This window comes from Paramormyrops kingsleyae, chromosome 2 (genome assembly GCF_048594095.1).
Source record: "Paramormyrops kingsleyae isolate MSU_618 chromosome 2, PKINGS_0.4, whole genome shotgun sequence".
NCBI classification, from domain to species: Eukaryota; Metazoa; Chordata; class Actinopteri; order Osteoglossiformes; family Mormyridae; genus Paramormyrops; species Paramormyrops kingsleyae.
In genome coordinates, this window is record NC_132798.1 from 25,884,892 (window position 1) to 25,900,548 (window position 15,657).

At 40.3% G+C, this 15,657-nt stretch overlaps 1 protein-coding gene and 1 long non-coding RNA gene across 2 annotated transcripts; one reads left to right on the forward strand and one right to left on the reverse strand.

Annotated features, from left to right (window-relative positions):
- Positions 1 to 313: 313 nt before the first annotated feature.
- LOC111839307 (uncharacterized) lies at positions 314 to 2,208 on the reverse strand. Its single transcript, XR_002837073.2, has 2 exons — positions 1,791 to 2,208; positions 314 to 1,050 (listed from the first exon to the last, which is right to left on the reverse strand). It is a non-coding gene; the product is annotated as an uncharacterized lncRNA (long non-coding RNA).
- Positions 2,209 to 2,321: 113 nt separating this feature from the next.
- On the forward strand, positions 2,322 to 14,822 carry LOC111839305 (endoplasmic reticulum aminopeptidase 2). Its single transcript, XM_023803084.2, has 19 exons — positions 2,322 to 2,458; positions 3,495 to 4,103; positions 4,262 to 4,400; positions 4,505 to 4,639; positions 5,064 to 5,184; positions 5,334 to 5,488; positions 6,747 to 6,860; positions 7,033 to 7,164; positions 7,508 to 7,639; positions 7,764 to 7,832; positions 9,734 to 9,909; positions 10,770 to 10,849; positions 11,032 to 11,215; positions 11,593 to 11,749; positions 11,989 to 12,173; positions 12,778 to 12,939; positions 13,088 to 13,228; positions 13,849 to 13,930; positions 14,108 to 14,822. The coding sequence occupies exons 2-19, from the start codon at positions 3,601 to 3,603 to the stop codon at positions 14,252 to 14,254; spliced, it is 2,814 nt and encodes a 937-aa protein (XP_023658852.1). The 5' UTR covers positions 2,322 to 2,458; positions 3,495 to 3,600; the 3' UTR covers positions 14,255 to 14,822.
- Positions 14,823 to 15,657: the final 835 nt, after the last annotated feature.

Consider the following 15,657-nt stretch of genomic DNA (forward strand, 5'->3'; position numbering starts at 1 on the left):
TCTGTCTCCCCATGTTATGCCAGTGATTGCAGTTTACAGTGTCTCTGTGCCGTAAAATAATTATTGTGTAAGTCATGGTTTCTATGTTATAATTATTGTTATATTATAACAGGCCATTTCACTATGTTATAATACATCATCTGGTAATTATGTTCTAAAACGTTCATTTAAGAAAGTTCCTATTATAATTTAAAGATATTTAATCTTTTTTTTTTTAAATCAAATACAAAGCTGGTTCAGAAAACCTTCATTCAGAAATACATCAATGTGAAAAGTTGAATTTCACTGTGAAATATAATTTGAATTATTTAAGTTATCATATAAAATAATATTTTTATTATTGTAAAATAAAAGGACACATTTAAATATTGGAATATTAATTAATTAAAATATTTCATTTTGAGTAATATGGCGTTCCAAATTTTACTAGGTTCAGATGCTTATTGGCTGAAAAAAATCCACGGCAAGACATTCTGGAAAGTACATATACAGAGGAGGAGACACCTGCTACATTCTGGCCAGTTCTGACACAAGGCGTTAAGGGCACCCTGCTTGAAGAGCTACACCCCAGATAAGCTCCCACCACCCCAACAACCCCTTGCACCTAGTTACTGAATGGCAGCTACACTGTACATCATGTGCTGTTATGTTAGGGAGTGTACAATGTGCTCATCTGCCATTTCTTGTTTGTACTGCTTCCTCAGAGCAAATATGTTACTTCACAGAACTTTATAATATCGTTAGAAATAAGGTCCACATCTGCTTTGAAGCCCACATGCCGTTCTGCCCCCAGGGTTCATCCAGTTTATATAAAACTATAACTTCTGCCATATTCATGTTTTGTTTAAGACCCCGGCAGGTGGTTCACTGAACACAAACTGTCAAGCAGCAGGTGGTAGGACTGTCATGTCAGGGCTGCTATCTGAAGCATGTAGAGGTGCGAAGGCATGTTCCACAAGGCATCTTAAGCATGAAGCACTTTGATCCGTTCTTCTATGCCTCTGGCTCTGAAGGCTGTCACTCCAACACACACAAACAACGTTACACCACCTGAAAGAATTAATAGGAGGAAAAGTGTGTTATTATCCATCTGTCTCTCCAACATCCGACATCCATACAGTTTCTAATCCCGTAGAGAATCACAAAGAAAAGCATGGAAACTCCACACACAGAGGGCCAGTTATGGGATTCAAACACCCAACCCTGCAGGTGTGAGTTGCTATGCTGCGCCCTGCTGAACATTATTATCATTATTATTGTTATACAGTACATCTATTTCAGTGTCACCAACTTCAGTCAGCTGGCTTTCAATCCGAGATAAGTCTGCACGAACATGCACATGCATTTACATGTATGTTAGAGTTTTATTACCTTGTACGTAGTCTGTAGGGTCTGCGGACTACCCCGGCACTTTTGAAGCAGCTGATTTTAGATTTATAATGGAATAATATAAATTTGCCATAAGATTTCTCTGTGCGTGAGAGTCATAAAGCATGAGCCAGATGTGAGTTGGCGACCCTGCTATTTTCTGTACTTGCTTGTCCTACGCAGTGTCTAGGGAATCTGGATCCTATCCTCCTGTGCCCTATGATGGGCTGGTGCCCTATCCCAGATTATTCCCTGCCTTGTGCCTGTAGTTTCCTTCTTCATCCTATTATTATTATTATTACGCCAATTAATATTGAAAATGTGACATTACACTTAGTCAGTGACTGCTTCACTATAGCTATGACAAGCAATATGCATCCTCAACCTAATTAGTCAAATGATAAGGTATATGTCTAACTTACATTTGTGGAGCTTAAGCAATTCACACTGTGCCCCTGTGTCAAATGCACCCAGGGTTGCCACTTCCAGTCTGAAGAAATAAGACAAAATTCAATAAACAGGGGAGGGGCATCCCGTTCCATTTCGGTTCAAACACGGCATTTTTTTCTTTGAATACGGAACGACCAAACAAAATACGGGATGTCTGAACTCCATATCACTCATTGTTATATTGCACTTTACTCAACATTCACTTCTTCAACAATTATGCCAAATCAAGTTGTTATCCCACGATTAAACTCTTATGTTTTCCCAGAATTGGTGTTATTGATTATTGCATCTGTTAAAGAACTATGAAGAAATAAGCAAAAAAGTTAATGGAAAGAAAAAACTGGTACAGAAAGAAAAACAATACAGCTTGAAGGCTTTGAAAGCAGACGGGTAAAAGTAGGTCAGAGCGTGGCATATCTGACATAGCAGCGCGAGCGACACCATTTGTTCTCAGCCGCTTTTGTTCTTCGGCGCGAGCCAGAGCTTCTTTCTGCTCCCATCTACATATAGAAGGGCGCGCGGCAGCCGGTAGCCGTGAAAAACAGCAGCTGCACAGGCGGGAATTGTGGGTAAGATACATGAAAGAGAAAATGAAAGCTGAGCACAGCGCAGGAAGCCGAGTGATGCAGCAGATCTGAAGGTAAACACGGTTCGTTTTCCTAAATAGAGGGAAATATCTCCTATAAACACCAGACCGTGAATGTCTCACATATGTATTATCAGCGCTTATTCTAAATTAATGACAGGGTATTTATGGTGAATCTGTTGACCTTAGACGTAAAAATGAGGACTCGGCGGGCTGCACACCAACACGCTTCCAAATGAATGACCGTTTCCTCAGTCGGCTGCGACGCATCTAGCTACTTAGCTGCGCTGCAGGGGAAGGCAGCCTTCATTCTGTGCTTTAACTTTACAGCAAAGCCACATGTGTATGTATTCTGACCTTGTGCTAGTCCTAGTGTGACCTATACACTGAACTTCTGTTAATAGGAGGGATTATGTTGTGTTTGCTGTTCCGTGTTCCCTCCTGTGGGTAGGCCAAATTAACTTTTATGATGTGTAGGACACACTCACACACACATACGTATATACATACATACATGCATATACTGTATACTTTCAGTACTGTGCAGAAATCTTAGGCAGTCAAAGGAAATGTTTAAAGCTATTTATCTGGATAGTACGTGCACATTAAAAAAAAAAAACAGTACAGGTATAAATTAGGAGTAATAGAATACAAAATAGTAAAAATGGCATCAGTTGGATGGCTATATGAACACCGCTTCAGTTCCCAAACCTCTCCTCAGGGGCACCACAGCCATTCCATGTCCTTATTAAATTTCACCTCCACTTAACTTAATTAACTAACCTAATTACTTTTAAAAAGTCAATGAGATATTGATTAGCTGTACCAGGTGTGTTAGTGGTTAACTCAAAAAATACATGGGTGTAGTGAATGGGTGCAGCAAGTACTTGGAGTGATTTTAGGAATCGTTCTGAAACGGCTAAACTAACACACTTTGACAAGCATAACAGCATAGTTTTACATCAATATAAAGATCATTTAAACATCATTTTCTTTTGCTGCCTAAGACGTTCGCACAGTACTGTGTGTATAAATTCAAATTAAAGGCACAGTCTAACACTATTTTTTTTATTTTTATTTTTCCCTTTAGGTTAAGAGGTCCTTCAAGATGCAATGCTGACATCGTAGCTGCTCTTATCTGTGCTGATGTCAAGTTATGTTGTTTTAATTTACACGTTTTGCAGTCATTCCCTTCTATGATGTCGCTGTCGACTTTAGCTCTTCTGCTGACTCTCGTCATTAAGGCCAGTCTTGCCATAGAAGCCAAGGACACAGTGAGAGAGAAAGCCCATGTAGCTCTGAATGGCCTTCCATTTCCATGGAGCAAACTCCGACTGCCAAACTACGTGATACCCATCCAATACCACATGCTCATACACCCCAACCTGACCACACTCAGATTCAGCGGCTCAGTCAGGATTGAGATTGACGTCAAGAATGACACCAACTGGATTGTACTGCACAGCAAAAACCTCACCATCAAGACAGCAACCATCCTGGATGAGAGTGAGGCCTACCAATCAGAGAGGCTTCTGCCTGTACTGGAGTACCTGCCCCATGAGCAGATTGCAGTTTTCTCTCCAAAAATATTGATTGCAGGGGAAAAGTATTTCCTTCATCTTGAATTCACTGCTCCATTATCTGATGGATTTTACGGCCTATACAAGAGTTCGTACAAAACAAAAACGGGGGAAACAAGGTAATGCTCTTCTCGTTTCAGTCAAAGTAAAATGAAGAAGCAAGCAGCTCTCATAGATGTTTGAAAAATAAAATTTGACGAGAGGAAGTATCACAATGATGCTCTGTGGATCTTTTCACAAGAAAATAAAAACTTGTTTTTTTCTGTTCCGTGTGCAGAATATTGACATCCACACACTTTGAGCCCACATTTGCACGGATGGCCTTTCCATGTTTTGATGAGCCGAATTTCAAAGCCAACTACTCCGTTAGGATTAGAAGAAATCGGGAACACATTGCACTCTCCAACATGCCCATCGTACGTGTGGCAATCCTGTGCGGCACTTACTTCAAGGCAAACCCTTATTGTGCCAAATTATTTAAATCTGCAGGCCTCAAAATTGTGCTTGTTTCTGCTGGCAGGAACAAACGGTGGCCCTGGAGGGAGGTCTGCTTGAGGATCACTTTGAAACGAGCGTGCGGATGAGCACTTATCTGGTGGCCTTCGTTGTCTGTGAATTCAAGTCAGTCAGTGGAAGAACCTCGTCCGGCATTGACGTACGACGAAATCTTTTTTACAATACATCACATTTTACACAGGAAGTTTGCTTTTGTGGGGTGGTTTTGGTCTCTGTGGGTTAAGATTCCTAAAAAGTGCCAGCAATCAGCAATTTCCCAGTTCAAATCCCGAGGCTGCCAGAGTGATGTTCCTAGTGGGCCCATGAACAAGGTCCTTTGGCTTAGACACCCAATTTCCCCAGGGGTAGGGTGTCTAACTCTGCTCTCTAACCCTCACTTGCATGTTGCTTTGGAAGAAATATTGTGCCAGTTTACATCTACAAATATTCTGTATATCATTTTTCAAATTCTAATTGCAGTTCAATCTATGGATGCATGAGATGAACATTGTAAAATCATTTTAACACTAAAACCAAATGTTGATTTGAAAAGGTTCAGTGTTGTCTTAATGCTGTTCCCGTAGGTCTCAGTATACGCTATTCCTGATAAGTGGGATCAGACACAATACGCCCTGCAAGCCGCAATTAAAATTTTGGAGTTCTATGAGAGTTATTTTAATATCTTATATCCCCTCCCAAAGCAGGGTAAGCCTCCATTTTCTGCATTTTTGGTTGTAAAGATGCCTTTGCATTGTGCAAATGTGTTCATCTGGCCATGGTTTATGAAAGGGTCTGAGAAATTTAAGTTGTTGTTAAATGAGTCTTCATCTTCATTGTTTTTACTTCTTTGACAGATCTAATTGCCATCCCTGATTTCCAGTCAGGCGCCATGGAGAACTGGGGCCTGACTACCTACAGGGAAACATCCCTTCTCTATGACCCTGAGACCTCATCTGCCTCTGACAAGCTGTGGGTGACCCTGGTGATTGCCCATGAACTAGCTCACCAGGTAGGTACCAGCCAATGTGTTCAGATATGTTGTCATCCATCCATCCATCCATCCATCCTACTTCATATACTGGACAGGGGTAGACTCAGGACACATGCATACAGTCACAGGTTACAGGCAATATAGAGAATGCCGCTTAGCCTAGCTGCATATCTTGGGACTGTAGAAGGAAACCAGAGTACCCAGTGGAACGTCTAAACTCTGAAGACGGTGCTGAGGCCGGATTCTTACCCCCAGTCCTGGTGTCAGGCAGCAGTGCTATCAACTGTGCCTCCCTGTTTAAAAAAAAGAACATATTCCTCCTCCGTGTTCTGCCTGCGTTGCGTGTGGTTACTCCAGGTACCCTGGTTTCCTCTCACATTCAAAAGAAATGCAGTTAAGCTAACTGTCCAGAAGCTTTAAATTTCCTCTACAGTATGATGTGTGCGTAGGGCCGGGTAATATATCGATAAAAATTGTACTGTGATTATGAACATTTATATTGTCATGAATTTCAATATCATAACTATCGTGATATAGCCTAAATATTTGTTTTCTTGCATAATTGACAGTTATAACGCACTATATTCACACTAATTCCACTAAGGTCTGCTTGTGTAATTTATCATTATACCTGTCACATGCTTTATAATTATTAGTAAAACAATTTGGTCATTGTAATCAGAAAACTTAAAACCAGCTGTCTTATTTTACCTTTTTCCACATAAAAAATTTAGAATACTGTGATAAACATCAATTTCGTGAAAATCTCAGAAAATATTGTGATATGTTTAGGGCAAATCGCCCAGCCCCAGTCAAACCCATGCCCTGGAATGAACAGCGGTGCAGTCAGAGAAACAAAACATACTGTCAGCATTGTCTAGTCTTGCGACCTTTCGCAAAAATGTTTATTTTCGTATGATGTATTTCTTAAAATTAGATTTCAGTTTGCAGTATATTCAATTTAACATTTTTCATGTTCTGAATCTGTTTAAGAGCAATTCTAAGGGAATTTTAAGCAAAAAGGCAGCATTGAAGTAAAGGAATAATGACTAGTTATATCGTGATAATTTTTTCTATGTCAAACAATAATTATCATGATAAAATATAATGTCATATTGTACCCTGGACACCTGCCACTGGACTAGCATCCCATCCAGCGTATACCTCAGTCTTGTCTTCAGATCCACTGTGAGCATAATAAGCGGACAGTACTGTTACCATATTTTTGTATATCTTATTTATTCACCCCAGCACCATATTTCCCCCTGTTTTACAGTGGTTTGGTAATCTTGTCACAATGGAATGGTGGAATGACATCTGGCTAAATGAAGGATTTGCGCGATACATGGAGATTGTCTCTGTTGAAGCCACATTCCCCGAGATGAAAGTGGTATGTTTTTTCAGAATGATGATAAATGAACATGTCGGATTTTAAGATTTATACCTTTTGAAAAGTTATATATGATATACATATATGCAGTTATATATGATATACATATATCTGCTGAGAGAACATATGTATTTCTTTATGCAATTATTTTTCATAAATTTCACCATCTCAGGAGGAACACCTGCTGGACACTTGCTTTGTTGCCATTGGTCGGGATTCCTTGAACTCCTCCCGGCCCATATCCTGTGAGGCTGAGAACCCCACCCAGATAAAAGAAATGTTTGATACTGTGTCCTATGAAAAGGTAGAATATGACTGTCAACACTTAACATAGCACTAACATTTCCATGCATATACTGCTATACTGTTGTGAATTGTGGGTCATTTTAAACATCCATCCATTTTCTATATCCTTTATACAATAGAGTGTCCCTGGGTCCAATATAGGGTCCAGCTCTGGGCATATATCCACACATAATTAATGGGAAACATGATCTTTACAATTTCAAAACTGCAAGTTATCTACAAGTTTCCTTAGCTTGTAATTACACACATCTTTCATAGACACCCTGTGCACAATCAGACGATGTCATTGGTCTGTTTGATGGAGATGGTATTGATTGGTTGACTCCTATCTGATTTTTCAGGGAGCCTGTGTCCTGCACATGCTCAGACACTTCCTGACAGAAGATGTCTTCCAGAGTGGCATTGTCCGCTACCTAAAGAGGTTTAGCTACAAAAACGCCAAAAATGAGAACCTCTGGGAGAGCCTTGCTAATGTACTTGCCTAAAATACCCTTACTTCTGTATTTTCTGAAAAATAGACTTGGTTAACATGCATTCATTTGTTCTCTTGAAATATCTGCCAGTGTAGCGTATATAAATTCTGTTTTTGGTTTGCAGACATGTAGTGCTGATGATTTTACATCTGGGGAGTTCTGCTATAGTCGCGACCAAGCACCCAAGAACGCTGTAAGTGTAAAAACCTGTGTATGGATAGTTTATGACTACTGAAGTACATGTTATATATGGGTTTTATTTCAAATAATGATCAACAAAGAAATTGTAGTATTGCATAAGGTATTCATTTTAGGACACGGCACAATGAAATTCAATGTGAATAAACACAATCTTACCTGGCATGTAAAGATGTATGATAGTACTATGCATTAAATGGCATGATATTTTATTAAAACAGATTTGGATAATACATGATACAGTATACAGATGTATGCATTTACATTGTAAGAGATTACAATGTTTAGGTCCAAGCACTGGTGTACATGTATGAGCATGTGAGCAAGGCTATAGAAAGGATGAAAAAGTCATCAATTCCTTATTAATTTATGCTATACAATGGTAGTCAATCAAATCGTTCTAAACACTGTCAGTTAAGCTTTGTTATACCAGGAAAATGCTGAATTCTTGAATCTGAAGGGTGTTGATTGATTTTCTATAATTGCACAAGTAGTGCCAGCCAGGCCAATCACAGTAGTAAATCAATGCAAGCTCATAGTCTTGTCACAGTGTATAAAATCAACCTAACCATGCAGTCAGGTTTATGAACATTTGTGAAAGAATGGGTCATTCTGAAGAGCTCAAGGAATTCAAGTGTGGTACTGCCATAGGATGTCACCTTTGCAGTAAGTCAGTTTGTGAAATTACTTCCCTGCTAGATATTCCACACTCAACTGTAAGTGGTATTATTGTGAAGTGGAAGCGTTTAGGAGCTGAAACTCAGCCACAAAATGGCCGACAATGAGAGGTCACAGCGGGGTCACCAAGTGCGTAGACAGTAATATTCACCAACGCTCTGACTCCCTAACTGCAGAGTTCCAAACTTCCTTTAGCATTAACTCCAGAACAAAAACTGTGCGCTGGGAGCTTCATGGAATGGGCTTCCATGGCTGAGCAGCTCCATGCAGGCCTCACAACACCAATCGCAATGCCAAGAGTCTAATCACATGGTGTAAACCATGCTGCCACTGGACTCTGGAGCACTGGAAACATGCTCAGTAGAGTGACGAATCACGCTTCTCTGTCTGGCCGTCTGATGGACGATCCTTGGTTTGGCAGGTGCCAGGGGAACGTTACCTGCCTGACCGCATTGTGCTAATTGTAAAGTTTGGTGGAGGAGGGATAATGGTATGGGGTTGTTTTCCAAGGGTTGAACTAAGGCCCTTAGGCCCAGTGAAGAGAGTTCTTAATGCAGATGGAGGTGTAATGGCCAGGTATCCCAAAACGTTTGTCTATATCGTGTATATAAACATATCTACATTACTTTGCCTCCGCAGCCATGCCTTTAACATGCTTATGCCATGGTTGTTACATGGTTACTGGGTTACACATTAGTAGGTAAAGACTGGTAATTGGCTTAACAGCAGGCAGTTTCGGACTAATGACTCGGTTATGGTCTATGGACTATTTTTGAATGAACGATGGTGCCTTGGGTTGTAAGTCCAGACATTACAACCAGAGACGGTATTTCGACAATACATTATAAAGCAATACTATTCAAGCATATTTCTTGCAGATAAATTTCACCAGGCAGGGGTGGGGGGCAGGTTCCTCAAGATACTATTTTGCAGGAGGGAATGCTGTGTTAATGCCCAAGGTGTGTTAATGCCCAACTTTGCGTCTGGTGACCTTATAATATATTATAACCACCCCCCCCAACTGGGGGCATATAATGGCCCAGGTGTTAGAATGAGAATGGCATCAGTCAGGGTGACTGGTGGAGCTCTTGATGGTCAGCCCACAAATCAGACCATAGGCCAGTGATTCGATCAAGGTTGTGCATCACCAACAATGGGGGCCGGTGTACTTTCTTGAAAACCTTGGTTCAGAGATGTATGTCTTCTCTGACTCCGTAGTACCGTTTTGCTGGGGAGCACTGGGACCTGAAGACCATCATGAACACATGGACCCTCCAGAAGGGCATACCCGTGGTCATCGTATCTCACCAGGGCTCCATGTTGAAACTTAGGCAGGAGCGCTTTATTAAGACTGCACGACCCAGTGACCCTTCCTGGCAGTCTCTACAGCACGGGTGAGTGCAAAGATCAATCACTCTGCTGACTCTTACCCATGAGTTTTTAGGTTAAAGATTTGAAGCTACTAACAGGTGGTGAACTGCCATTAAACTCTCGCTTTTCATATTGAATCTTTCTTTAAAGGAATGGTTTATGGTTATTGTTATTAGTGTAGAGCAGGGGTCTCAGACTCCAGTCCTGGGGGGCCGGAGCCCTGTGTAGCTTAGTTCTTTCCCCCTTCACACCACAAATGATTTTGCTCAAGAGCTGTGTGGTAATTAGCACAAGGAGTTGAATCAGGTGTGTTAAATGAGGGTGAACCAAAAACTGTGTAGGGCTCCGGCCCCCCAGGCCTGGAGTTTGAGAGCCCTGGTGTAGAGCAATTTTTCTCAATCTGTACCTGGAGGACCCCCTGCCAGAATGTCTTCATTCCAACCCACACTGCTGTCAACCTGCCACATGTAGCATTAGCCTATTAAGGAGCATCTGAGCCTGATTAAGGTAGGGTTGGAAAGAAAATATTCTGGTAGAGGTTCCTCCAGAAACATGAACAGTATAGAGAACCATTGGTGTACAATATAGTGCATATGAAAATACGGTTCCTGTGATATGCATTATATACTGACCCATTAAAATGGTTTCAGGGACTCAAGGCAATGCAGTATAGTATGAATAGTACAGTGCAATATGATGTATCAGCATCAACAACAATAATTATGTAGATATGTCATCTATACCAGTGGCCCCCAGCCTTTGGGGCTGGGATGGGAGTGTCTTTGCCATGGCAGTCATGACCGGTTGGTGACCACTGATCTATAGTGTCATGTACTGTAGGTGTGGCATTGGTTACAATAAATTATGCTGGAATGTTTTACAGATACCAGTGGCATGTTCCTTTGACATACATAACAAGCAACTCCAAAATTGTAAACAGACATTTACTGCAAACAAAATCAGGTACGCAAAAATTTCTTGTGATTTTGATCAATGTATATTTAAGGTCAAATTGAATGTGTTGCATGGTTTTCTGTATCCTCATCCACACTCAAAAGTCTCTCGCCAGTGACGAACAGTTAGGTCAAGTCTGCCTAAATCAGCCATCAAATAATAGAACTAAAACATATCAAACTTGCTTTCAGACACTATTGAGCTGGCACAGGAAGCTAGCTGGGTGAAGTTTAACTCTGACATGAATGGATACTACATCGTCCACTATGAGGGAGATGGTTGGGACACACTGATAAGGCTCTTGAAGGAGAACCACACAGCTCTGAGCTATAAGGACAGGGCCAACCTCATCCACAATGCCTTTCAGCTTGTGAGGTAAGCTGGGAGAATCAGTTTTTGTGTTCAGCTGTTTATATGATAAATTAATGTCTGAAAAACTTTAAATATATTAATTTAAAATGATGGTATTTACATTAATCCAACAGGAGCAACAAAAGAATAAGAAGAATACTCAGAACATACATTTGTGTTTCTGTGCACTTATTTGATATTAAGTCCTTCATGAAATACCAAAATTATTAATAATATTGATTAAAATAATTTAAATGTACTGTGATGTGCATAAACGACTAGACTTTTATAGTATTGTAAATTGCCTTACTGCAAAATTCAGTGCGCAAAATTGGAAACTGCAATAATGCCAGTGTGACATTGTAACCAATTTGGTGCTGAAATGTCTTGAATGTATCTAGTGCAGGATATCTGTCTCTTGATAAAGCTCTGGACCTGACTGCCTATCTGAAGGATGAGACCCACAACGTTCCCTTGCTGCAAGGCCTTGGCTACCTGGAAAGCTTCTACACATTGGTGGAGCACAGAAACATCAGTGATGTCATGCAGAACCTCAAAGTATGGCTGATGCTCACCTGCAGTTAGACATTATCTGTGATAGATTTAAAAAAACATGTACAAGGTTAAACTCAAATATGACCTAAATATTTGCAGCTCACATCTAGCCGTATATATTTGTGATGTTGCAAACAGCAGTGTCTATCAAGAAAATAAATGTGGTTTTCCCGAGGAACAAACCAAAGGCCACTCTTATGATGTGTGTATGTGGATTGACCTTCTCTTTTATTCTGAAACAGGCATACATTCTGCAGTACTTCAAAGCTGTGATCGCCAAACAGACATGGAGCGATGAGGGATCCATCTCAGACCGCAAACTGCGCTCTCACATCCTTTCCGTTGCGTGTGACCTTCGCTACCCCCCCTGTGTCGAAAAAGCAAACCACCTCTTTAATGACTGGATGACATCAAATGGTAAAATCAGGTCTGTTTGTTTGTTCACCTTGAAGAATCTGAAGTATATCAATAATAAAAAATCTCTCCATCTCCCATAACAACTTATCCAGTATATGGTGGTAGTTTGTAAAAACAATAATAATCATGAAAAAGAGTAAAAAAAATCATACCTCGTAGGTCTGACATTCTATCTGCTGCCTTATCCAATTGCATTGATCAAACTGATTGGACCTAATTAATTCATCATACTGAATGGGTCTCTTTTAAGCATTGCATCTTTGTACATTTTATCTAAAAAATATTATAATCGCCAACACTTTATGGTTTTGCTAATGGTGCATGACTGTTAAGGTGCTTAATAGTTCTCACCTTTACGTCATTGCTAATATATCAGTTATTTACATCTAATTTAACCATGAACCATAAAGCATAGACTGAAGTTCAGCTTATCCTGTCAGCTTATCATAGCCTTTGTCCCATCACCTGTCTGTGGTGCTTGTAATGATATTGATTATGTAAAAACAAATCAGTCATCAGTATTTCCCTAAAGCATAAATGAATCATACGACTAATTTTATAACTTGTATGATTTTGCTTTGTTCTAACTCTTGGGTTCTCTTTGATTTGCACAGCTTACCCAGTGATGTGGCTGAGACGGTTTACTCGGTTGGGGCACAGACACATGAGGGCTGGGGTTACCTTTTGGATAAGTATAGCCACTCCTTATCAGAGGCGGAGAAAGACAAAATCCTGGATGCTTTATCGAGCAGCAAGGACTCTGATAAACTGTCAAGGTAGCTGAGGTTGCACTCTATCTCACGTACTGTTTTGTGTGTGTTTAGTCCTTGTCAAAAACAAGAGTTAGAGGGAAGGACACTAGAACCACGACAGTTTGGAAAGATGCTTTGGGTTTTTTTAAACATTTACTTGTTTTTGTGGCAGGTTGCTGGAACTCGGCATGGAAGGAGTTGTGATCAGGATGCAAGATTTGTCCAAACTAATCTACACTGTGGCCAGACACCCCACGGGTCGATTCCTAGCTTGGGACTTTGTTAAAAGGAATTGGAATGCACTGGTGGAGAAGTAGGAGACAGTGTTAGCTATCCTTCATTAAAGACTGTCCCTGACTTACGACCCGGTTCTGTGCTAACAAACATGTCGTACGTCAGAATAGGATAATCACACTGAGTTTTAGGTCTGAGAATGAGGCTGGGAGATGCGTGTGAGACTGGGATGGTCATGCTGCTGTACACTATAGTACTTTGCCGATGCAGCTATTGCACAGTGTGTAGCATGCACTGGGTAGGACAGGGGTGCCAACTGTACAGCCACCCAAAATTTATTCTTACATACATCTACTTCGTTTTTTTTTTTTTATTTGGTCACATGCAAGTCTTTGTAATCTGCATAAGTTGTAAGTTGGGGACGGTCTGTATTTAATATCAGAAATTAAATTTGTTATACATGCAACGAAAAATATTCATTGGTAATGGAATACTTATTACACTAGAAAAAAACTGGCACTTTAATAGTGTTTTTGGTAAGTTCATTATACTATATATGTGCCAGGACACCCAGATCTGTATTTGTTGATTTAGTTATTGAGTTAATGAGCCTGTTGTCCAAGTGTGACATGCATGTCATTACAACAGTGCTGTTTTGTTTGTTTACTCATTTCTGGTTATTTGTTTTTAATTCCACAGATTTCAGCTGGGATCATTCTGTATAAGAAGTATTATAATTGGTACAGCAGCTCAATTTTCATCTAAAGAGGAACTCCGTGAGGTCAGATATCAGTGTTTTGCTTTATCCTTTGTCGAAGAAGTTTTTTGGTTTCGGAGTGACTTGTTGATTTGGATAATTATGAATTTTGGCAAATGTAGATGCATTTGATGATTGTGACATATTGTGGTGAAAAGCCAATATTCAAGCATTTATTAGGAATTTGGTCATTTTTTGCAGGTCAAAGCTTTTTTTGACTCAATAAGGGAACAATCTTCCCAACTGCGGGCCACTCAGGTGGCATTGGAGAATGTGCAGAAGAACATTATGTGGTTGGAGAGGAACCTTGAATCCCTGAGAACTTGGCTGCAAAACCATAGCCAATGAATTTCATACTGGAACAAAACACTGAGCTGCTCTGTCAGTATGACCACACCCACCATTGTGCAAGGACTAATATGTGTTTAACTGTCTATGAATTTTTCTAAGACATGACTAAAATCTGACATCTTTGAGGAGCCCTCAAATGTCTTCTTTTACATTATCATGAAATGACACACTCTGTCCCTGCATTTCCATGACCAAGAAAATATCTATGCCAATTAAATGGCTGAAAATGTATTTTCTTATGATGCTTGATAGCAATACAGCAGATGTCAAATTGCCCATGAAATTATATTTTTGAAGTGTTTTATGAAAGTATTTTTTTGATTTAATATGAACCTTTTACTTAATGATGTGCTTTTTTCCTTAAGTATTCTAGATTTCTTGTAATAATGCTTGTATTGTTACAGATACAATATAGGTGAGTTGGTGTGTGTGTTGGGATGGTAGCAGGATGAATAATACAGTTAAATACTCTTAGGGTGATTTGTTTGCATGACCTGCCTATTGGAAAAAACTGCTTGTTCTTGCTGGTTAAGTCATTCAATAAAAGGTTTTAAAGTAACTTGTACCATTGGCCCTTTTGCTCTGATTGTTCATTTACACAGTGCAGACATGAATCACCAAATCACACCCTTCTCCATAATTTTCTATGACCACATATCCAATGCAGGGTCTCAGTGATCCTGGAACCCATCTCGGAATGCCCAGGACACATGGTAGGGAACTTATCATAGGAAATGCACACTATGGGCATCAGCAGAATTTGATGTTTGCACCTGTGGGGGGGGGGGTCGTTTTCGTTGGCTGTCCGGCTTTTGCAAACTTGACAGCTGATAACGCCTCATAGGAGATTTAGGGCATAGTCCCGCTTGGCCCGGCTGCCTTGTACTGGGCCCCAGCATCATTGTCCCCCTCCCCACTTCCCTGCTGGTCTGTGCTCACATTGCACGTAACAATCAAGGCCCAATGGAGTTTGTGATTAATGTCCTTATTTTGTGGCTTATTTGGAGTCACTTTGGACGCGATGACACACAGCCCTCATAGATTTATCGAGTATGCAACATGGTGATTTTCATTTAATCGTGCTGCATGTATAAGACGATTTTCCAGTATTTTAACAAATATCTTGGAGTTTTTGTGTTTTACGTCCAGTTGTTCCTGGATACTCTCGTCAGCTCAAATTTCAAGCGAACACTGCAGCTCTGCTATAAAACAAAGTGATCCCTTTGCAGCAATGTTTGCTAAATGTTTATCGCTACCAGATCTGTACAGTCTGCCCGATGCATTCCTTATGGGTCCAGTTCATGTATAATCTACATATGCACATGTGCCAGTAGCGTGACTGACATCATATCTGTGTTCCATGCTCGGGCACAGTTACTGATCACACTAGATGCAGACCA